The 25,514-nt window shown below is 41.0% G+C and overlaps 1 protein-coding gene across 2 annotated transcripts in view; it reads left to right on the plus strand.

Moving 5' to 3' along the window:
- Positions 1 to 8,875: 8,875 nt before the first annotated feature.
- The window catches only part of LYVE1 (lymphatic vessel endothelial hyaluronan receptor 1), a 36,018-nt gene continuing 19,379 nt past the window's right edge, over positions 8,876 to 25,514 (plus strand). The window contains exons 1-2 of one of the 2 annotated variants that reach the window (XM_053252358.1): positions 8,876 to 9,014; positions 17,134 to 17,302. In XM_053252358.1, the coding sequence (XP_053108333.1) occupies positions 8,930 to 9,014; positions 17,134 to 17,302 (254 nt within the window). In that variant the 5' untranslated portion in view covers positions 8,876 to 8,929. Of the gene's footprint in view, positions 9,015 to 17,133; positions 17,303 to 23,959; positions 24,079 to 25,514 lie in introns of those variants that run through there. The other variant, XM_053252364.1, reaches the window with a different exon arrangement.

Here is a 25,514-nt window from a genome sequence, read left to right on the forward strand (position 1 = left end):
CAAACTAACTACAGCGTATACACAAACAAAGCTAGATTCCTTTCTTATGAAACAGACACCAATATGTATGTTAAATGAGATAAATGAGATCAATCCAGGAAATAGAAATGTTAATAGATCTGAGGATTCCTTGAATTTGTCTATCTCTGGGATCTCAATTCCCTCACCACTTACGCCCCACGCACAGGTGAATCCACTGGCTGGGAACGGTACCACTGGAGTGGATACAATGCTAAAGAACCTGGCAGCAGCTGACTCAGCCTCCGACCCCAATCTAAAATCCTTTATTTTAATGATTGAAACCTTGTTGTGCCTATTTCAGAGATTTTCTACAGTAAATGCGAAACTGGATAAGATTAATGAACAAGTAAATCAATTGAATAACATTACAAGGCAAATTAAACCCATTGCTACTGCTGAAGTATGTTCTCAGACAGTAATCACTGGTGCAGATACCATTTGCTGCTCCCCAATAGCTGATGATTTGTCTGCTAAATCAGGTGCAGGGTATATTTTCCAACCCTGCCAGAGTGAACTCATTATCATTCTGGATGGACATAATGTTTGTCGCTGGGATAAATTGCATAATATCAAAAAATCTTTGGCGCAGCTGCTGGGTTTTGAGGAGGAATCTGTGGACCTTAAGAAATTTGAGAGGCAGCATACAAGGAATCCCCTTGTGCTGAAGTTACTATTATCTTTTGAAAATGATCTAATTCCTGCATCCTTGGCAAGGATGAGGAAATTTCTGAATAAGTGGAGAATCTTCCCTAAAAGAGTATTTTCTAAACCCTCAATTGCGACTCCATTGGATAAATATTTTGTTCAGGTTAAACAGCATAGGATGGGGAAATCTACTTCAAAATCTGTAGATAAGCAATCCCAAGTTTCTCCATCCTCTACATCCATAGCAACGGAGACAGCAGGAGATCTTGAGTACCTAACAGGACCTTGGGATGTTTCCCAATTGATTACGTTATCCTTAATAGAATGCTCAACTGGAGACAGCAGGAACTTTAATAACTCTACTGTCCGCTGCCCCAAACGTACCTATGTACCTACTAGATCTAAAGATGCAGTCTGTTCTACGAGATACGAAACAGTGAATGGGCTGAGCTCCCCTTTGAGAGAGGGAAGTACACAACTTACTCCTTATTCAGAACAATACAGCGGAACTCAATACCATCCTCATTATGAAATCGCCAACCCTTGGAACGATCCATCACAACCTGGTGATTATTTAACCACTACACCAAGGAAAATACAACCCCTTGTGGCGGAGGATAAACTGAACATAACTCCTTCGGCCACTAAACGAGCACCCATTAAAACAATGCATCCTGGTAAGTTTATTCCAGCGATACCATTATCATCTGACCCACATTTGGATGAGTTTTATGCATTGATTTCAACCAATAACTCAACCCAAATAGAAGCGTTGAGTGCAACTAACAGGAACTTAACTGGACAGCCTAACAGTTCCTTGGATAATGCTTCTATGGAATTATTATCTCCGCTTATAGAGCATTCATTTCAATTCAACTCTGTTCTACTTCAATCTCCATCCAAACTGGGTTTGAGGGATTGGCTCGCTGAAGGAGAAGAAACTTTGGTGGAACGAGACACTGTCGGGGACACTGCCAGGCAAAACTGACATCCTATTCCACACCTGGCTTGTCAATCCGCTACAATAATTGTCTGGAATATTCATGGTTGGGGCTCTAAACTTTTAGATTGTGACCTCCTGAATTTTCTCTCTAAGTTTGATATCATAATCTTACAGGAGACATGGTGGTTAGGTGAAATAAAGTTCAAAAACTATATTTCCTACACGAGGCCAGCTCTGGCTAGTAAGAAGGCTGGTAGACCATTGGGAGGCCTTGGTATATTTATTACCTCACGCTTTAATGCGCAGGTGGTGAAGGTATCTTGTCCTGGGGAGTGGGCTTTGGCTATACTGGTCTCTGATCATAATACCAGCTTTCTGTGTGTAAATTTATATGTCCCAACGCAGAGTTGCATCTCACAGACGGAGGCGCTTTGGGGTGAAATTGAACAATACATCTTTAAGCTTATAGATGAATACCCTAATACGCCTCTGATTATAGCTGGAGATTGCAACGCGAGACTAGGTCACAATGACGTCTCACTTTATGGAAGTTTTTCTTTGTGGCCCCCATTGGATGAGTTAGAACTTGGTTTATCTAATCGCGCTTCCCTAGACCCAACGTGCAATTTCGCGGGGTTATGTTTAGCCCGAATGGCTAACAAACTGGACTTATTAATTCTGAATGGTACTGCGTCTGGGGACTGCCCAGGAAAATTTACCTTCCAACGGGGCACTAATCGATCTACTATTGACTATGTATTATTTTCTAGAGATGTATTTGAAGCAATACCTAGATTTAACATCATAGCTAGGCCAGAAAGTGACCATTATCCTTTAGTACTAAAATACACTTTCATGAAGCAAGATTTGAGTTCTAGAGTTATGCCCTTTACACAACAGGCCATTGATGGGACTTCCAGAATTAAATGGAATTCCCAAATTAATCAAGTTTTCTCCGAATGGTTTAACTCGAAGAACGGAGAATCACTTAAGGAAGGGCTGCTGGATGCACTGATTAAAAGAGACCAAAATGCCCATATTCTTGAAAAGTATGAGGTTCTTACAAGTTCAATTAAATCTCTACTAACTAAAGATCATCATGCCAAATCTAAAAAGAAAACTGGCCATACCAAAAAGTGGTTTGACCAAGATTGCATAAGAACAAAAAAGCATCTTGTCATGCTCTCAAAATATGCTATTCTCTGCCCGTCTACACATACACATTTAGAACTGTCTAAAAAGAAAAAGGAGTATAAAGCTCTTCTTAGAACTAAGAAGATGATTGCAACTCAAAAGGAATGGTTATCTCTGATAGAAGCAGCCAGGAAAAATGATTTAACACATTTTTGGAGGCTGATTTCATTATCCCAAAAGAAGGTAAACTCAGAACAGGCCTGTCCAATTGCCCCTGAATTATGGGAATCACACTTTCGGGAACTCTATAGCAACCACACATTTAAACCCCAGATTGACCTACATATAGATACTTTACCTTCCTGGCCTACGGTCTCCACCTATGAGGTGGAACAACTAATTATGCAGCTGAAGGGTGGAAAAGCACCCGGGAACGATTACATCCCTCCAGAACTATTAAAGGCTCATATAGACTGGTGGGCCCCAGCATTGGCTCTTTTGTTCACCTATATAGATCAAACTGCACAATTCCCTCAGCAGTGGGGCTCAGCCATGGTGGTCCCGATCTATAAAAGAGGCAATAGGGAGGATCCCTTTAATTACAGGCCAATTAGCCTTTTGAATATAATAAGTAAATTGTACGCCAAACATCTGTGTGTAAAACTTTGCTCTTGGATGGAGCAGGAGCATATAATCCATGATGAGCAAGCAGGTTTTAGACCGAATAGATCGGTTATGGACCATTGCTTAATTTTACAACAACTTGTGGACAAACAAGTTAGGGTCCATAAAAGACCACTGTTCGCCGCTTTCGTGGACCTTAAAATGGCCTTTGACTCAATTTCAAGGAGTTTACTATGGACTAAATTGGCTAGTACATCTATAGATCAAAGGCTTTTATTATTGCTCATCAAGCTCCATGAGAACTCCTCTTTAAGAGTACGTTTAGACACTGCCGGCAATTTCACCAATTCAATTCCAACAGAGAAAGGTGTGCGGCAAGGGTGTGTGTTGGCCCCTTATTTATTCAATCTTTACATTAACAATCTGATTAAACGGCTGCAAAATGTTGATATCCACGCACCTAAATTAGCCAACAAAAAGATCCCGATCCTGATGTACGCGGATGACGCGGTTATTTTATCTCAAACCAGGGTCGGGCTCAAAAGAGCTTTAGACGTTCTAACATCATATTGCCAGGAGGAATACTTGAAGATCAATTATAACAAATCTAAAATTATGTGCTTTAAAAATAAACCAAGGAAATTTACATGGACCTTGGATGGACATAAATTAGAACAGGTCAATCAAATAAAATATCTTGGGGTGGTTTTTCAACAAAATGCTGGGAAAGCGGCACATATGAGAATGGTAGCTGACTCAGTAAAACGCAGTGTGGTGGCAATTAACAGATTTTTCAGAACGCAGGGAGCAGGTTTTATTCCTGCGGCTTTAAAACTATATTTAGCAAAGGTTATCCCTCAGCTGTTGTACGGGATCCAATTGGGACCTTATGCGAACTTTGATATGCTTGAAAGAATTCAATCCGGTTTCTTGAGAGCTATCTTTGGGACTACAAGATGCACCGCAAACGTAATACTGCGTATGGAGGCTGGCCTCATAAAGATCGAATCTCGTGCCTGGCTATTAATAATTTACTTTTGGTTGAGAGTCCACCTACGCCCAGTGGGCCTAATTCCTCAGTTTCTATCGTTAAACCCACAACCGCAGTGGTGCACTGTAGTTAGTAAAAAGCTTGCTGCTTTAGGAATAGACCCTGAACAACTGCTGGAGTTAGACTTGGGAAATGCTAAAAGAATAGTAAAACAGCGTTTGACAGATACTGAATTGCAAAATAACTGGGCCTCTTTGACAGAATTCTATAAAGGAGTAAGAACTAGATGGGATCTTTCACCAGCAAATTATTTGTCCCATATTACACTCAGCAAATTCCGGTGGGCATTTACAATGGCAAGAACAAATTCTTTTCCCTCTGCACTATTAGCCGGGAGATACAGTGGTGTTCCCCTGGAAGAACGCTTCTGCAGATGCGGCAGTGGGGAAATAGAATCTATTGAGCATATTCTATTATCCTGTAAAATACATAGGCAATCAAGGGAGCACTTAATTCTACCTCTGGTCTGTAAACAGACAGACCGATCTGCTGAACAAATTGTTAAATTTTTACTCTCTGATGAAAATGTTTTCAATTTTAACTCTGTAGCTAAATTTTGTTATATTGCTTTTAAGATGTATAATGAGAACCTATAGAGTTTTTATAAATTGTTCTGCTATTTGTATGCATGGATTGTTTGGTCTAGGACCGTAAATAAAACTTGACTTGACTTGACTTTGGTGTCTAATAATTTTTCCTCATAATGAATCCCTATGAGCAATCATTGCACACCTTCATTTCTTTTGTTCATTTTGACAGTCATTGGACAGTGTCAACTACCATGTGTCAATTACACACACACCACAACAAACACACTGTGGTACTCAGTTTATTTTTTTAGGAATTTTTGAAAAGTTTAGATTCTTTGGTGTCTTCATTACACACTTTTTATTCTGTTCATTTTGACCCCACTGTTTGCAGGTGGGGGTGGGGAATTAGTGGCAACCCATGTGCCAACTACCCCCCAACCCTCAAGCCACTGGGTATTCAGTTTATATTTTAGGATTTTTTGAGGTGTTTACACTCTTTGGTGTGTAATGAATCTTCATAGGGATTCATTATAAGGAAAGGTTATTAGACATCAAAGAGTCTAAACACTGGAGGGGGGGGCATCCTAGAACATAAACTGAGTAGTACCCCACTGCCTTGCAGGTGGGAGGGGGGTGTAGTTGGCACATAGCAGTAGTTGGTACTGTCCAAAGACAGTCAAAATGAATAGAAATGAAAGTGTGTAATGAATCCTCTCATGGATTCATTGAGGAAACGTTATTCTACACCAAGGAATCCAAACACTTGAAAAATAGTGAGCACACATTTTGCTCCATAACTTCACTTCTACAAGGGCTAGAGCTTAGTTTTTTCTTTAAACGAAAGCTGGGAATCTGGGGAAATTTATAGGATGAATCCAAATCTTGAACTAATTTGAATCGAATCTGGCACGTTTCCATTTGGAGCCAAATCTAGCCAATAGACCACAGGGGCAATTTGTTTTGTTTCCAAATCATCTGAATCAGATTTGTTTACAAATCTATCTGTAACCAAATCAATTTGCACATCCCTAATGTTCATCCCCACCCATCACAATTCCAAAAATAATCTATACACAATGGATAAACACTTCCTCTATCTTGTGTGAGGTTCTGCCAAAAACCTGTACACTGAACACTTTTATTTATTATTTTCCCATGTAAACTGTAAACTGCTTTGAGAAAATTTGTTGAAAAGCAGTATATAAATATTTGTTGTTGTTTCAGTGTGCAAGAAATTCAGTTCCTGTTTCAGTGCAGTACTAGTAATTTCAGCAAAAGTTTAGTATTGCATAATCCACTTCATGTTCTGCGGATGGGGTGGCAATTTGTATCTTGAATATTGCGTATTTCAGAAAATTTGTATGGCCTGAGTTTGGCAAAGTATCACTTAAGGTTTTGTTTTTGTTGCGGATTATTTTCTATCACAGATAGCATATCTATCCTGGATATGCTGAGCAATTTCCACTTCCATGTAACTTTTTCATGAAAGAAAATTGCTACCTCTCAAACAGAAATTAAACCATCTTGATCAGTGGCTGCAGTCCTAGGACCACTGATTAGCTCTGGTGCCCTTTCGGGACCACAAGTCCAGAAGATATCAGTTTCGGGACTTCAAATAGGGTGGAATATTTTTACACTTTGGGGTTCTGATGGCACTGAAGGGTTCAAATGAGCCGAAAGCCAGGCTGGTGGACACACACTGAGAACTGGCAGTTTGTTAGGGTGCCAGTTCTTCATGACCTCTGAACCTACCCTAAAATCCTATGTCCTGAGAACCTGGGGAAGGCTTCCCTAGGCCTCTCTTTGTTGTGACACAAAGGACAACAACTGACGGAAAGAGCTTACTGGATGAAAACACAAGTTGTCTTGATTGCTAGAGCCTCCCTCAGTACTGGAGACTCTCCCCTATGGTGGGGAGCATGCATAGACCAGTGCCTCACTCACTTCCAGTTAAATTGTTCATCTTCTTCACCCCCCCATGAAGAATATTCATTGTGAACCAACTTGAGCCATATGGATTGGGCAGTATCTATCTATCTATCTTCTATCTATCTATCTATTTCTCCTGGGTGTGCTTGGAATGTGCGTCCCAGCACCCAGCTGATTGGCTGGGTGGCGGATGGGCCTGATTGGCTGAGGCGCATCCAGGAGGATTGGTCGCCACGGCAGCGGCAGGCCTGGCTGCAGAGGCCAGAGCCAGTGGCGGGCCCAGCCGGGCTGTGGAGGCAAGGCCTGGGGTGGGGGGAGAAAGGGGGGGCAGAAGTAGAGGTGAGGAGGAGAAGCGGCTGGACCTGGAAGTGGAGACTGGGGCAGAAGTTCGGAGGAAGAGGTAACCGCCGGCCTCAAAGAGTGCAGATGCTCTGTGTGGGGTCGGCTAGTTTAAATGAATTCAACATTGCAAACTGCCCAGAGGTTTTGCAAAACACACTAAATAAATATAGAGGCAGGCTTTCTTTCTGCTCTACCAACAAAAAGGGAGCTGTATCCTAGAATACAGAGCAATACAGAAAAAAATAAACCAGATACTACTATGCAATTAGTGTAATGTGAACCCTATAGATCATATCTTATTATAACATATTTCAATTAATAGATTATATTGCAATGCATTAGAGTTGCATTATGATGCATTACAATGCATTATGATGAACTAACAATGTACAACATAAGGAACATATCTTATTTAGTATGCCTCTGCAAGAGCTGATCGATAACCAAAATGGCTGCAAGATCTTATGACTGTAAAATCGGTAGCGCTAACACTCAATTAGCAAAGCAAAAAAAAAAAAAAACTACAGTTGCCTGTAAGTTAACTAAGATTACAAAGCTTAGCATTATAAAAGAGTAAGGCTACTACAGCCATGAGAGCAGTAGTTAAGAGGCACTTGAGAAGAGCATATTTCAGAAGCTACAGGTCCTCAAGATTACAAGGTAACTGAGGTTTTTTACTGTAATCGTTTCACTAGTTTGAAGATTTGCCTCAAAATCTATTATTTGTTTGTGTTTCAGAAATAGTAGGAGAATTATTATTAAACATTATAGCCACAAGTGGATCAAGAAGAATATAGACCACAAGTTATTCTATTTTAAATTCATTATTTTATTTATTGAAGACGATCATGATTGTTATTAACGCTATTTCCTTTTGTTCAGACCTGTATTAATCGTTTTGACTGTAACTGAAGAAGTTATACGAAACAGAGTTTTAGCGCTACCTGTTTTACAGTCTGAAGATCTTGCAGCCATTTTGGTCATCCATCAGTTCTTGCAGTCATCAGAACTTGCAGCATTTTTGTTAATTATATCATTTCAAGTATTACTTAACATGGTGCATCTAGCAAATTTGTAAATAATCATATTTAGACATTCACATTCCTCTCTTAAGAGACATACAAAATAAGATATATTTCTTTCTGCTGCCTCAAGAAACAAATGGTCAGGTTCTTTACATCTTTTGACCATATGTCCCACTTATAAAATGAAAATGCCAAAAATAATGAATAGTTAGTTCTGTGTGAGTGGCAGCTAGTCTTGATGCACCCAGCCACTCTGAACAACTACTGTATATGAGTTGCCTGAATTATTATGTCATCACTGCTAAACAGGAACTGTCACAGAATGAGCACTCCCGAGGTATCGGGGAAATATTCCTGCTGTTTATAAGACTAACAGTATAACACGGTGTTATCTCTCTTCCTCAGATGTATGTTTCTGAGTCAGCATTGCTTGCGTTTTCCATACTGTCCTGAACAGGCTTTTGGGGGGAGTTGTTTGTTTCCATTTAGTGACCTTGGCCAGTGGATGGCTTCTGAGCTGAGCAACAAGTTGACTTCACACTTCCTGCCTGTGAAACAGTACAGTGACTGTCCAGCAGCTGTCAAGAAAGGACCTCTAAGAGTGTAGTGATAGGCATCTCACTGCATTATCAGCACTTGCAGAGTGGGAAGCAATCTGGGTTGACCACCTCTGGTGTTATCAACAATGGCATCTTGCTTTGGAGTTACCTTGCTTTTCTTCTCAATCTGGATTATGAAACCTGCGATACAGGACACTTCTCTTTTGACAGGTATGTGGTTTTTTCCACAGTGTTCTGGGTCTAGTATCAATAGCTGGATTTTGTTTGTTTTTAAACATTGCAGCATTGTGAGGGACACAGTCATCCAATCCACCACACTGCTTTCAGAGAGGGGTTCTTCACAGCTCTACAAATTAACCTTAATCCAGATTATAGTATGATGGAGTCCGCCAAGTATACCTGCAAATAAAATCTCTGCAGCCTTTTAAAGTGTTAATAGCCGCTGGGGGCAAAGCGGGGGCTATTCAGTTTAGGACCACAGAACTAGGGGAAGAGGGTTAGCTCTGTTTCCCTTGCCATTTCCCAGTTAAAACCCCTGCCCTCTGAAGCTGCTGTATGCTCCACAGGGCAAAACACACAGATACTGCCATAATAACCTGCACAAGTTGTCCCATGGGGCAAACAGCAGTTTTGAAGGTCAATTTAATCTGGAAAATGGTGCATGGGAATAGTTAAAAATGTATGCTTGTCGCAAACACACACACACACACACACACACACACACACACACACACTGTTGCTTGTCTCCATCACCCCCTCTCTTCTCGTGGCTGCTATTAGCACTACTAAAAGAAAAACTTGGAAAACAGCAAGTTACTCATGGATTTTCTGCATTGCATCTAGTTTGGCTGTGAGTTGGAATTTTACCCTAAACCTGTATGAAGGATCAAAGAGCAGACAGTGTTGTGGGAGACGGTTGGTATTCAGCTTGGACTCTTCTCAGTCTCCTAGCTACATCCTTTTTTTCATCCTTTTGCACAAAAGTATAGTTTAATTCCTGGTTCACATGCAGGCCAAGTGGCCAACTTGCTCTACTTATGGGAAACTCATCAGATATTATCCTGCATTCAAAGTTCAGTATTTGTAGCTCAAGTGGTTGTGCAATCAATATATATTCAAGTTACTATCAAATGATAACTTTTTCTACAATTCAGTGCTCACAACTGAGTCTCAGTTTCTCATGGAGGATAGAATTTAATAGCCAATCATATTTAGTTCAAAAGACTGCCATTACCTCTTTAGTTACTAAAAGACCTGATGTGGTATTTAGAGGAACCCAATATGGTGATCCGCTTATTTTTGAATTATTTGAAGTGAAACTCAGAGGCCCTTTAAATATCACCATAGCTACATAGGACTTGCTTTTCCAAGTACGACTCCCACACAACTGGTGTTTAAATACCTAATGATATGAGTAGGGGGTCTTTCCCACAAAATCGGTCATCCCTCTGTCCTGGCAAGATTCCGATTCTGTGGTTGCAAACCGTGTAACTGGCAATTTCACACATGGCTGGGCCACATAAAGTTACCCCAGCTGTGCAGCTCTCAAGTGGTTCCCTTATGCTAACGGTGCCATTGAAAAGCCCCTTCACTATGCCTCATTCAAGGTATGTTTTGTTAAGACTGAACAATTGGCACTTTTTTATCCATACCAACCCTAACTTAGCATGGAATATATAATTCATAGAGCATTTTGCAGTTAACTATTTTAGGCTGAACTGAAAGGCTATGGATCTTCATGAGAGAGGTGATATAGGGTAGTGGTAAGTAACACGAGCAGTGAAGCAACACATTTTACCTCAGACACGAAGTCACTGAATAACCTTAGACAACCACATCATTCTTATCGTTCTTCATAGTTCTCTCAGTAGCCTATCTAAGAGGGCCTTGGCTCAGGTAGTTGCTTGCTTGCTTATTTATTCATTCTCAAAGAAATTCACCTAGAAAGATAATAGTGTTAAGAAAATGATTCCCTGACCCCAAAGGGCTCACAGTCTAAAATTACTGACATAATATACCAATATACCAGTGCCTATTCAGCTTAGCACTGGCCCTTAGGAACATATTCCTAAAAACAAAAAGGGCTTTTGGAGGGAGGGGAGAGATGCAAAAATGGCTTCCCCTTCCCCCTCTGCCCATACTGGGCTGTGGAGCAAGGCTTAGGAACATAGGAACATAGGAAGCTGCCCTATACTGAGTCAGACCATTGGTCTATCTAGCTCAGTATTGTCTTCACAGACTGGCAGCGGCTTCTCCAAGGTTGCAGGCAGGAATCTCTCTCAGCCCTATCTTGGAGAAGCCTTGAAACTTGAAACCTTCTGCTCTTCCCAGAGCGGCTTCATCCCCTGAGGCTTAAATACAGTTATTTTGCCACTGCTCTCTAAGGGTGGAGCTCTTCTTCTGCCCTCATTGTGCTATGGAAGATGTGGGCCAAAGTATGTAAAAAAAAGAAAACAAGTCTCTACCTTAAATCTCTAGCTCTGTTTCTTCCTGTCTTCAGCAGTTTCTCCCAAGCAAGACTGTATTCCCAATATTTCCATCCCTTTCATTATCATTGGCATCTGCCTAGTTGCTGAAACTGCATGCAAAAACTCGAGTCAGTATTTAAGCCACCAGAGAGGGTAAGGCAGCAGATTTGGCAAATCCACTAAAAGTAAATAATAAATAATAATAAGTAATAATAAATAATAATAAGTAAATAATAAATAAAAGGCAACAATATGTAAGTAGTTAATACATTTTTACAACCATGGCTTTTACAACCATGTGAGTTTCCTGTTTCATGCACCAACATGTTTTTGGGCTGTCCCAGATACTTAAAATGCTTAATACAGTCACAATAACTCAATACCCAACTAATTTCTCCCAAATCTGGACGTTTAAATGCAATTAATAAGACAATTTTAGTGGAAGAACTGTATTGTCTGTCAGGTATATTAAAAGGATATACTTATTCAGTCAATGGGCTTCATCTCAGGACTCCCTGAGGACTTAAAATGGAAATGGAAGGGAGTGGCTGGACTTGCAAAGGAAGAATTAAGGGAAATAACAATCTGAACGAACAGGGAGATATGAACAAATGGGAACAGTGCCATCAGTGCCTTGCAGAAAGCATGCAGAGAGCTCTGGACTTAGATCGAAGACTTGACTATCCAAATCCCACCTCTGCCATGAACTCTTTGGGTAGAAATAACTCACTGACAAATACTCTGTAGTAACTTTACAACTCATGTAATTGTGCAGCTACAAGGAGAAGTAGCTAACTGCCATCCCGCAAAGCAATGAGAACTAGACTTGTGCATTTCATTTGGGTACAAAATGTTTTGTGCCCAAAAATGGCAATTTTGGAGGTTTTGTAACCAAAACAAAATCAAGAATTTAAAAATAGAGATTTTTGTTTCCAAATCGAAATGACTGTTTTTCGGACAGAATGCTTTGTTCTTCCGAAAAGCATTGCAATTCAAATTGACTTCTCTGACTCTCTCCACTCCAGCTGAGGCACTGAGTGATTAGCAGAAGATAAGATACGCAAAAAGCTTTTGAGCTTGAATGGTTTAGTTAAGTGTTGTATTCAGTGTGATTGAAATGCAAACTGACCTTGCAAAGGGATTTGGAAGACAGCATTTTGAGACAGAAATACCCAAATATCTTTGGGAGCTCAATGCAATTCCAAAGCTCTTGCTAAAAGCCATGGTATAAATTGTGTGGAGAAGCTTTTCGAGAAGCTGGTTAGGAAAGTTCTGAAATTACACAGGTTTTTCTTTCCAAAGGTTTAGAAAGAATCCTTTACTTGTTCAGGGGTCTTTTGAAGAGCTATTTTGTTTTTCTTCTGATTTTTATGAGTTATAGTGGTGTCTAAGTTTTGTTGCCCAAGTTGAGCAGTCTAATGTAATTTAGGCCACAATGTAATTTGGTGGGACATGATGTCTAAGCCAGTGGTTCACAACTTTTGCCATTGCAGGGACAGGTCATCCACATGGGACTACAGGAGACAAAAGGAGGGGGGTGGGGAATACCCCTGTCAATCTATTGACATCCCCAGGAATCTTAGTTGCTTCTCTCTTTCTTGTAACCATCATCCATGGTTTTGCACTTTCTTAAATGCAGTGATGATAAATCTCAATAATTCTGAACAGTAGGCTGATTTGTTTGGGCTATGGCTCACTCCACTTCAGTTAAATGAACATCTGAAGCTGTTCCATAATACCAAGGCAGTTTATTGGTCTATCTTGCTATCTCAAATGACCTGTGGTCACTGTTCCATAGGGAGGGAGTGTTTTTGTTGAAAGACTGCATGAATCCACAAATGGGTTGTGCTGCTGTGCTAGTGCCACAGGGACAGGCTCACACCCTCTGCAAAACTCTCAAATAACTGTGCCAAAAAGTGCCATTGTTGTTCATCATTCTCTTCACTCTTTCAACTTGTTTATGTGGGGCTTCAAGGGCAAAACAGTGGGTTGGGTGGCAGTGCCCCAAGGGTGGTGCACCCAGATTCCAAATAGGGCAAAGGGCTAATTTCTAAAGAATTTTTGAGGTTTACACGACTTTAGATTTTTCCCCCATAGGGAATATTGGAGGTTTCAGCAGCCCCATAACTCCACCTGGGGGGCACTGGGATGGCCCGAAGTAAGTGGTGGTGTAGTGCACAGAGGGTGCCAACCACCCCCTTGGATTGCTAACCCATTGGGGTACTGGGCTTTGTTGTTTCTGAGGTGTTGCGTTTAGATTCTCTGGTAGCAAATGAAATTTTTAATGAAAAACCATGAATCCACTCTCATATGCTACTAGAGAATCTACTCTCAGAACACCTCTAGAACAACAAAACCCTGTACTTCATGGGTTGGCAACTCATGTGAGTGGTTGGCATCCTATGAGCACTACACCACCATGTGCTCTGGGCCACCCCAGGGCCCCTCAAGTGGAGTTATGGTGCTGCAGGAACCTCCATTATACTCTACAAGGAAAATCTGAAAGATGCGTAACTTCATTAATCCTTTAAAAATCAGCCCTTTGCCAAATTCCTCTGAAAAAATTGTGGTAGCTGCCTTGTACCAACTGGGCACTACCACCAACCACACTCCACTTTGGGCCACCCCCTGCCCTCGTGAAGCTATACTTTTCCTGAAACCTCCATCATACCCTATGGGGAAGATCTGAAAGATGTGCAAACTTCAAAAAATCACCAAAAATCAGCAGTTTGCCCAATTCCTTTGGAATTTTTGTGGTAGCTTTCACTCATTGGGCACTATAACCCCCACCCACTCTTTTGACCATGTGACCCATTTTTAAATCTGAATTAATTCAGATTGGGATTAATTCGGATACAAAACAAAACTGAGGTGATTCGGAAGGCTTAATTTCAGACAAAATACAAAATGGGGTTGATTCGGATTTGGTACAAATTGAAACAGAAAAAATACAAAACGTGCAACCCTAATGAGAACACAGTACTACAGGGACTGATAAGTTGATGGAAGATGACAGAGTTTCCATCCAATTACATCACCACATACAGGAAGCTTTTAAATGTCTTTTGATTCCTGATTTGTTGTCTTTCTATCACTAAGGGGGCTTCAGCATAGTTATCAACCTTATACTCCCACCTGTACAAAGGAAAATAATAGTAACCTACCTCATAAACTTGTTCTGACATTGAATGCAGAATAAAAATACTTTCATTTTAAAGTGCTATAAATTGATACCTAAATAACAAGCCCAGTTCCCAAAACTGTCTATTATGTTTGGAGGTTCTGAGAAGAGATTTCCTTCAACTACCTTCTAAAAGAACAGTGATTGCTGTTCTCTTCTTGATTGGAGATCTCACAGGTGTTGCAGGACACCACTAAAATCTTCTGACTAACCACAGTACTTTAAAAAAATGCCATTTTGGAGACCCTGTACTCTGATCTTTACCCTGTATTGCCTGAAACTGTTCATACCTGTGACACTAAGCAGTGCATTGAGACACTGAACAGTCCATCATGCTCGTTGTGCCACATGTGAATGTGATAGAGAATGCAGAAAAGAGGGCAGGTTCTGCTGGTTAGCAGGAGCCAGAGGTGCCAGGAGGAGTGTGCACTCCTGGTGTGAGCCACAAGCTTGGCTCATTTTGTGAGATGTGAACTCACCACTGTTCAGTTCCCGAGCCAGACTTCCCACCACCAGCTGACATTTGCTGTCCAGCTTCAAACCTTGGTTACAAATGTCAGGCAGTGGAGGGAAGTCTGGCTTGGGAACTAGTCATTCGTGTGTTCAGATATCACAAAAGGAGCCAGATTTGCAACTTGCACAGGGTGTGTGCTCTCCTCAGGACCTCTGGGCCCCATTGATTTACTTTCTGGCAGTTGTCTGAATCCAACCGAAGTATTTGTTCCAGCCAATGTTTGTTTGGCATTTGCATTATAGAACAAATAAGAAAACCACAGATTCGAGCCTCACATGTAAAAATGGCCTTAGCATGATTTGGTATCCAACCTAAAAAAGAAAAAGGAAACCCTCCTCTGGTTAATGTGTTATCATTAACCAGAGGAATCAATGGAATCCATAATGCATGACTGAATACATTTCTCTCTCACTGATTGAATACTATCACATTAAGATTACCAGTTTCCAATGAAAAGGCTCTTTTGTTTCACTGAATTCATTATTTAAAATGCCAGAGATTTGACCATAGAACTTTAAACTGCTAGCATATGATGGCATTACACCTCAGCTTCCTCCAAAAAGTCTGCAGTGATAAATGGAAGCCCCAGTGACATCTTGCAAGGCATGCAAGGAAATCCCCCCAGTGCCTTCCCTACAGAGTGCTATGGGGAAGGTGCTGGGAATGGCATTTCCCAGTGCTCTCCACATACCTTGCTGTGCACCTTCCAAGACATCACTAGGACTTCCTGTAGCTCTGGGCTGAAGCAGGCACTGGGTGTCTTTTCCTTCTCGGGGGCAGGGGCAATCTGCAGATGGTGCTTCAGAGTCAAACTTTTGCACAGCCTTAAATCTCATAATTATTCAGCTATTTTTGAACAGTGTAAACCAAGCCTGCTCAACTTTGGCCCCGCAGCTGTTTTTGGACTGCAACTCCCATAATCCTCAGCCACAGTGGTCAATAGCCAGGGATTGTGGGAGTTGTAGGCCAACATCTGCAGGAGGGCCAAAGTTGAGCAGCCCTGGTGTAAACATTATCCTCTTTTATCGTTACGTTCTGTTTGGCAGGGCACACAAAAAGATTACAAGACATGTAGAAAAACCGAGCAGGGGAGGGGCTATTTCTAACGGACATGACATGTGCTTTTAACTACTAAGGTCTTAAGTTCTGTTTCAGACATCTCCTGGGCGCTTTCCAGACTAGCTGCTCATCATCAGCACAATGCCTCAGTTCAGGCAAGTCGCATTCAAAATGTAAACAGTAGGGGGAGCAGTCTTGCAGCAACTGACAAACTGAAAAAACAGCAACTTTTTCACGCCAGATACATGACATCCTAGCTCTATTTCACAGTGATTAAATTCGAAACAAGGCATTGGAAATGTGAATGGCACCCTGCTGTCTGCATAGGGACTGCGGTATCATGATGCAGGAAGTGTGGAAGCACACTTCGGAGATACATCCTGACCCCGTTGCAGGGTCTAGTCTGGAAAGCTAACCCTGCTAAAAGTTATCCCTGCTAACTTGGCAAAGAGGCACCTTTTAACGTGGTGATTCTCTTTATTTAGCAGGGGGAGAGTAACTGGCCCTATCTACCCCCAGCATAGTACCTCCAGTGACTGTTGCTGGTGTCTGTCTTATGTTTCTTTTTAGATTGTGAGCCCTTTGGGGACAGGGATCCATCTTATTTATTTATTATTTCTCTGTGCAAAACACCCTGATCCATTTTTGGAAGGGCGGTATAGAAATCGAATGATCAAATGAATGAATGAATGAATGAAAGCACCCTGTTAAAGAGTCTCAAGACTCTGGGTTGGGCAGGAGCCCTGCCAGACACCTGAAAGAGCCTATGGGGCTAGACATGGCGTAAGACAGTTTCTTCTATAACTTCTCCCACCTCACAATGCACACAGAATTAAAGATCAAATACTGAATAACTTAACTAAGACACATCTGTTCACCCAGGCTTCGAATTGATATTGTTTTGATTGTTTTTAATGTTCTAGACTATTGTTTTAAAAAATTTAAATTGTCATGTTTTTAAATTTCTTGTTCCTTTTTTAACTAATGTTTTACTTTTGTTTTTATCCGGTTGTAAACCGCTCAGTGACGTAAGTTTTGGGCGGTATAGAAATACGTTAAATAAATAAATAAATTAAATTAAATAATGTATTTCTGTTCAATTTCCAGATATTAGCATTATAAAATGCAGGATTGCTGGCATAACAGTCATTACAGATAAGAAAAAAGGTGGTTTTGACTACTCAGAAGCAGGAAGAATGTGCACGGAGCTGGGGCTAACCTTGGCAAGAAGTTCTCAAGTTGAAAAGGCCCAGGAGCATGGCTTTGAAACCTGCAGGTATGGAAAATCTTTCACATCTCTTTCAACTTCATAATTAAGCAACTTCTTAAACAGTTCATGTCATGTTAACATATAATAATCCCCATTCATACACATTACCTTTACACAGTTTTGTTATTAGTATTCATATGTTATTAGCATTCACATGTCACAATTAAGAATATAAAACACTTAAAATGTTCTCCTTTTACTTCCCACCCCGCAACAGCAAAAGTAGATGTTATTTTTGGATTTATTTTCCCCCCCACAGAACAATATGAATAGATTGTTTGTGTTCCTTCTGTAATACTTATAGTATATAGTTCAAGATCCAAAGAGCTACTTAGATGCACCCAAGGGCTTAGACTCTAGATAAACGGTTGGCTTTCCCCCACTTTAAATGGTAGACTTTTGCCATGTCACAGACTGTTTTAAAAACTCTCTGTGGTTTTCAAAAGATACATGCTATGGCACATAGAGGACTGCTGTTTAACACACAGAAGAAGTATGTACAACTAATTGCATGGTTTTTTGGATCCTAGCTATTGTTTGCAATTGCACATCTTTTACTGCTCTTAGTACAGTCTTATTTCCAATGTTAAGCATAAAACATCCTGGCTGTGACAATCATAAAATATATTGGAAGCTCTATTGCTTCATTGCCTGGGCCCTGAAGGCCAATGAACCATATACTCATCTGCCCTTTCTTACCAACTTAAAAGGAGATGCCAACCTTATGAAGCTGCTCTTCAGGCCTTAGATCAGGGGTGTAACTATAATAGGACAAGGGGAGACAGTTGTCTGGGGGCCCACTGCCTTGGGGGCCCCCCGGAGGCAAGTCACATGACTGACTCTCCCAGCCGCGCACCTGCCCAGGATTCCTCCAGTTGTATTCATCCTCCGAAACTGTTGTTGTTGTTATTATTACATTTATATCCCGCTCTTCCTCCAAGGAGCCCAGAGCGGTGTATTACATACTTAAGTTTCTCTTTCACAACAACCCTGTGAAGTAGGCTAGGCTGAGAGAGAAGTGAACTGGCCCAGAGTCACCCAGCTAGTATTATGGCTGAATGGGAATTTGAACTCGGGTCTCCCCGGTCCTAGTCCAGCACTCTAACCACTACACCACGCTGGAGCATGTCTTTCTCTAGTACCATTAAATGACTTGCATCGTCCACAATTGACAAAACCTTTAAAAAAATAATTTAGGATGATGTTCTGTTGTGGCTCATAGGAGATAGATAGATAGATAGATAGATAGATAGATAGATAGATAGATAGATAGATAGATAGATATGCTTTTTGTTACCACGATTCAGCCTCATTTAAGATTTCTTTACTTCATGAGCTGAGCTTCGGGGGGGGGGGGTGCATTTTAAAATCTTGTCTCTGGGCCCACTCCAACCTTGCTACGCCCCTGCCTTAGATGAACATTTCAACCCTGCTTTGAATGTGATTGCTGAACATTACAAGTACTATTCTAAACTCCAACTGCCTGGTGAATCTATCAGTCAGTATGCCATAGCATTGTATTGTCTGCTTTAAGTGTAACCTGTGAGTTTGCCAACTTCACCAATGAACTGATCAGGGATTCGATTGTTATGAAAACAAACTGCTCCAAACTGCATGAAAAACTGCCACTGGGGTGAAATCATATTTTTGCTCACTGTCCTGCATGGAAGGTCACTTCAACAGGTGCAAAAAGTGGGGGGGGGGACAAAAACCAGGAGAGCTGGTTTTTGTAGTAACAAGCATGACTTGTCTCCTTTGCTATGCAGGGTCTGCCCTGGTTGCAAATGAATGGGAGACTACATGTGTGAACACTGTAAGATATTCCCCTTAGGGGATAGAGCCGCTCTGGGAAGAGCTTCTGCATGCAGAAGGTTCCAAGTTGGCTCTCTGGGACATCTTACTGCAAACTTGAAGTTGTCCCAAAAAACCACAGCAAATAGTGGAATTTTTTAACCTGGATATAAATCAGGCTACACTCTAACACGCAGTGAAAACCCCGAATTGTGTGTGAACTGTTCCCTGATAACTTGCAGGGACTTTGGGGTAAATCTAGCCGATATTTGAACACACACCCTCCATTCCGGAGAAATGCAAATTAAAGGGTTTCAAAAGCCCTGTGTGAAAAGCTTCCTGGCACCTCCAAGATAGGGCAGGAAGAGATTTCAACCTACAACCTTGTAGAAGCCATTGCCAATTAGTGTGGACAATACTGAGTTAGATGGTCCAATGGTCTGACTTGGTATATGGCAGCTTCCTATATTCCTAAGCTTTGCAAGTCTGCTATTTACTCCATTATGATTCACTGAGGCTATTCTCACGATGGGAGAAAATAGCCCACCAAAAAAGCCCTCTCCATAAACGAGGTTAGCGGAGCAAGTGAGTCTTCCCGATCGTGAGTTGCCATGGCATGGCTCCATGCCACGGCAACTCACGAGGAGACCCCCACAGAGAGGCTAAAATGAGCCTCCTGCTGTCGGGGGTCTCCCCAGGATGCCCCATGCACTCATGTAGGGCATCCTCGGACTCCTGGGGGCCACATGGCCCCCGATCCCTGTAGTCCTTACCGGCTCTGTGACTGAGCCAGTAGTCGTTTGAGCAGCCAATCCGGCTGCCCAGCAACAAGCAGCTGCTCGCCTGTGGGGAGAGTGGGCTAAGCTCACTCTCCCCGCAGAACCCTCCCAGGCTCTACACACAGATTGTGTATGATAAGGATGAGGCAGATGAACCACTTCCTGACAGAGTTTTAAGTGTAACAGACTCAGAACCTGCTGTTCCACACTGTCAAGTTAAACCTAATGGCCATGGAGTGTGGATGATGTCTGATTTCAATTCTCCATGCACTATCATTTCCCATCTATTTTACAAGAAACTCCTAACTACATCAAATCTGCACCTGCAGCCTTCAGACATCCACCCATGGGAATATTGAGGTTCCCCTATTGCCAAAAAGGGATATTTCACTGCTGTTCTGGAATATAAAGGATGTAATACAGAAGGGAAAGTGTATGTGTAACAAAAAGGAGTCTCAATATTTGGCTGGAAACATCAGAAAGATCTATGGATTGTGTTAGACCCATATAGCATTGTCTGGCAAGGCTGGCTGTCCTTGCCTCCAAGGATGGAGTGGTGAGAGGGCCCAAGGCGACAGGGACAGGTGGCAGCCAGGAGAGATGGAGGAAAGACTGCGAATGGGCAGGGACTCAGCTCCAGTGGAGAAGAAGCTGAGTCCTGATAAGAACGAAGGGGAGGCGTGCGAGGATAACATCAGCAACATGCCTCCCGAAGGGAGGGGGTCTGAGCAGGAGGAAGGAGAAAGGGGAGAGGCATTGGCAACAGCTGTAAGAGGAAATAAATTACAGGTAATAAAGAGGGGCCTTGGCCCCATAATTGGGTGCGGGAGATGCATAGCCTGTGAAGAGGCATATAAGGAGCCTGCTAGGGATGAGAGAAGGGCTGGTGGAGAGTGTCAGGGCCCCCCGGAGAGGGGCAGACAGAAGGAACAAGCAGCCTGGGACAGCGGAGGCACAAGGTGATGCTCAGTCCCTTCCCTGTCCCTGCTCTGAGGCCAGTCCCAATAAGCCTAGCCAGGCTGAGTAAAGGAGACAGGGACGTGTAGCCAGACAAGCATGAAACCCATATTACAGATAATGGAGCATCCATATGCTGTTATGTTTGCTGGTTTCTCTGATGTTTTTGCTGATACTCCTGGCACTGCCATATTTTAAATATAAAATTCATATGAAGGCAAATGCAATACCCATAGAACACAAAGTGAGGATCATACCCATAACATTGTGCCAAAGAGGAGCTTTCGAGACTACAGCATGCTGACAGCATAGAGCCTGTTGACTCATCAGAATGGGTCTCTCTCATTGTTCTTGTGAGGAAATCAAATAGTACACTTCAAATGTGTGTAGATTTAAGAGATGTGAACTCTGACATGGTAGCGGATTGTCATCCATTACCCAATATCAATGAAATGCTGCTTACTCCGAAAGAGGCCTCAGTGTTCACAGCTTTGGACTTGTCTTCAGCCTATCATCAAATTCCTTTTTTAAAAAAATGCTTTTATTAGTATTACAAGTGGAAACAGAAAGGTTACATGTGTGAGACTCCAGCAAGACCAAACAAGTTTACATACAAGGTCTTATCCTTCAAAACCAAAACGAAGGAAAAATACAATAGTGTTAGTTAAATCTAGAGGGTCCTAAACTAGGCATCAGACATCAGTAGCAATCAGTAAAGAATCTTGAACCCCACAAGGGGAAATTAGAAAAGAAAAGGTCTGTCCCAGCGTGATTGATCATCCCACTATCAAATGGTCAGAAGAGGAGAGAGCCAACCCAGCTATGATGTATAAAATAGATATGATACAATTATTTTGAACACAGGGCAAGACATCTCCAATACTCTGTGATTTGAGCATCACAGACACGAAAAACGATATTAGGTATTATTGATAAGATTCTGTAGTCTATAGGAAGGGGAATAAAAGTTCCCTTGCTCTAATTTTGTCCTACTTCTGAATTAAGACCTGTATGAGTAATAATAAGAAACAAAATTTATTGAAACTTTCAATAAGTGGGATAACTGAGTCTTGTAACATATATGTTTAATAAAGTATGTTATGTAATGTGTTATTCTCCAATAGCAATAGCAATAGCACTTACATTTATATACCGCTCTATAGCCGGAGCTCTCTAAGCGGTTCACAATGATTTAGCATATTGCCCCCAACATTCTGGGTAAAACTCATTTTACCGACCTCGGAAGGATGGAAGGCTGAGTCAACCTTGAGCCCCTGGTCAGGATCAAACTTGCAACCTTCTGGTTACAGGGCAGCAGTTTTACCACGGCACCACCAGGGGCTCCTACTCAACAAAAGGAAATTTCCTAAACAAATCATGGATCTTCTAGCCTTTTCCGTCCCAGCAACATTAAATGAGAGATATAATGTATTATCTTATATGTTAAGCTGGTGGGCTGAAACAATCTAAAATGATCAAAGGTCATCCATGATTCTAGCCAAACTGAAAATGAATTCAAAGAATTTTAAATTCCTTGTTCTATCCAACCGGATAACCAGTTTACAATAGGAACCACAGCAGCAGACTTCACCAGCAAGGTGCTGTACAGTTCTCTTCCACATGAGTTTCAATGTTATAAATAACAGGTACAGGAATCTAAATAAAAATCGGTCCTACTAATAAGAGCTCAAAAACAGATATGTAATTTTAGGTGTACCTCAGATATATGATTCAAATATATCCTAATATACATTATTAAGTACACTTCAGTACCGTTTATAATATTGTAATATCAATACAATAAAGGGGAAAGATATCTCAGGCAAGAGATATGTTAGTTCTATATGTCTCTGCATTCAAATCGCACCCTAAATTGCATCAATCCCTTCATACTGGCTCTCTCCTCCAAAAACCATTCGGTTACCTCCTAAAGAATCCGTGGGAGATTCAAACAGCAATACAGAGAAGGCTTGTTAATGTCTGTAGGCTCGACTAAAAACCTAATCGTCAGAGAGAAAGAGTTTAGAACTCTCACAGAACACTCCCCCTAAATTCAGTTAATTATTGGGCAACTGTATATGTAAGACGGTTTCAACCAAGATTATCCAATGGGGAGGAAAATAAGAGTTAAAAAATGCTAGTTCTGGCATACCAAAAGTAATATGTGTGTTATAAATACAAAGCCACATATCCACCAGTTCATGAAATTCACATCCGGTCGCAAAGTGGAATACAAAAACCATAGTAAAATAATGAACAGAGATCAGCTAAGCCTTCAGTAGTCCCACTCCTCTGTAATGAAAACCAAATAAACATACCAGAGAGATAAATGGAGAGAGACTAAATTCAGCCTTGACTGATCTTTATAACCTACAACTGGGAACAAAAAGTGTCAGACAATGGCAATACAATATCCCCTCTATACATGTATCTAATCCTTCACAGTTTGCTTCCAATTGTTTGCATTCAGCTAAACTTCTCAAAGTGTTATTATTAAGTATAATAGTTATTATTAATAATTATCAGGTATTTATATCGGGTAATAAAAGCCTGTGGGGAGAGAGGAGGGAATAATAAACTGAAACAAATAGGAGAAGCAGAATACCTTTCAGCGGCTTGTCATTCTTATCCCTTTAAAACGATAATGTCCTCCTGTGGTAAGGAAAAACCAATAATCCTGTTCCATATATTTGGATATGTCTGCATTGTTGCGACACTTTGTTTCTAAGAATTAAGTTTGCAAGGATATTCTCAATTCACTCCTAAATCCCCCCTTCTTAATACATTCTCATTATGTCCCTAAAAAAGAAAAGACAGGAAGATATATGTGACAGTTCCTTAGGTCTATTAAACCATCGGGTCCACAATGCAACTTAATTCCTGATTAGCTTGTTACCCATATTGGACCTTGTTTAGAACTCCCTATATATTAATGTTTAAAATATAAAGGACAGTTAACACAGGGAATGCCTTGAGGGACCAAGTATTAAGGCTTAATATTAAGTTATACTCCAGGTTACAGCTACAAATGAAACTCAAAATAATCACATATAATTCAGTTTCATTCGTGCTGATACGTTTAACTCCTTAGGTTAAGACTTTGAGTGCTGAGGTTATTTCAGTATTAAACCCTGTATGAACTCCCTAAATAATGTTTGGTAGGAAAAGGAGGAAAAAAGGAGGAGAAGCAGTACAGAAATACATTGAAGAAAGTGCATTGAACACAGGGAATACATTGGCAAGCCAATTGATGAGGTATAATATATGCTTATACTCAAAGTTAACACCTATAGATAGATAAATAAAACCTTGAATTAATCACATATCTTGAAAAGTCAAAGAGAAGGAGAGATGCATCAGAGAAAAAAAGTGGGAGTCAACATTTAGAAACTTTGAGGCTTTGAGAATCTACCCGCTCACCCAGCAAAGGGTTAATTTGAGATCTTAGAAACAGTGTCCAGAGACATTTTCTCATATAGGAGAGACCAAACAGTGCCGGGACTGTAACCTTGAAATACCTAATAAAAAGTTTCTGCACAAAGAAATCTCCAATTGAAATCCTTCCTCACCACAGCTGAAAGCCAAGTAGTTCTGTTAACACACACACAGTAAACAGCTGAAGCAAGTAAACTTTCAAATAAAATTAAAGCTTTCAGGTTTGTTCTATTAGAGTCTTCTAAATTTATCTCAAAGTAAAACACATCTTAACTGTCACTCCCCATACTAATTATCCCTCCAAATCTATAACAAGATCAGCATTCAAACAAACATAAGGAATGAGGAATAAATCTTCATCACTCCAGCTCAGCCAAGTAGGAGGTATGGAATTCTTCAAAGTAAAGTCACAGTCTCAGCAAACTCCTTCCCGAAACTTTCATTTGAGCTTAGGTAGATAGTTAATGACGAAAGAGTGATTATTCAGCCATAAAACACTTTGTCAGCTGTGCAAACAGAAGGAACTGTAAATGGAACTTTCCAGAGCAGTCAGTCTAATCCTCCCAGAGAGCAGGTAAACAGAGTTTGTCCAAGTAGGGCTTTGTAAGACAGACATGGACTGGTTAGATATGTGGTTCTGCAAAAACAGTAAAATGAAAAAACCAAATCAAAAGAGAAGAAACAAGCCATTCTTCTATCCAAGCCTGTCTTCTTCTCCATTCCTCTTCTCCTTTGCAAATACTTGTCTGCCGGAAAGATCGAGGTGGGGGAGGGGAGGTTCACGAAGAGATTGGGAGAGAGAGAAAAACCCATAGTAATCTCCAATGAATGCTGTGAGTAGTTTAAAGTTCAAGAATAAAATAAGAAATAAGAAATTGCTGGAATATTAGACATTTCAAAAAATTCTTCAAGACAAAACTGAAAGCTGTTAGCATTGGAATGCTGAGATCTCCAGCAAAGTAAAAATAGCAAAAAGTAAGCAAGAGCTTTCAGTAAAGAAAACAACAACAACAACGTAAATCTGCCAAACTCACGGCCGTGGACATCTCAGAGATTTATTGGTAAAGATAAAAGGGAAAAAGCAGGTTGTCGGTAATTAGGCGGTGGAAAGCCTTTCTTCGGTCCGATGATTGCAGGAAGGTCTCTCCGGATGTTCATCCAGGGTTTTCCAGACTTTTCAGGGTCTGAAGACCCCCTAGACTCCCACTTCGAGGAGGAGGAGGACAAAGCCCCACACACATACCAACCTCCATCTA

The sequence above is a fragment of the Hemicordylus capensis genome, chromosome 1 (assembly GCF_027244095.1).
Source record: "Hemicordylus capensis ecotype Gifberg chromosome 1, rHemCap1.1.pri, whole genome shotgun sequence".
In the NCBI taxonomy this organism is placed as follows: domain Eukaryota; kingdom Metazoa; phylum Chordata; class Lepidosauria; order Squamata; family Cordylidae; genus Hemicordylus; species Hemicordylus capensis.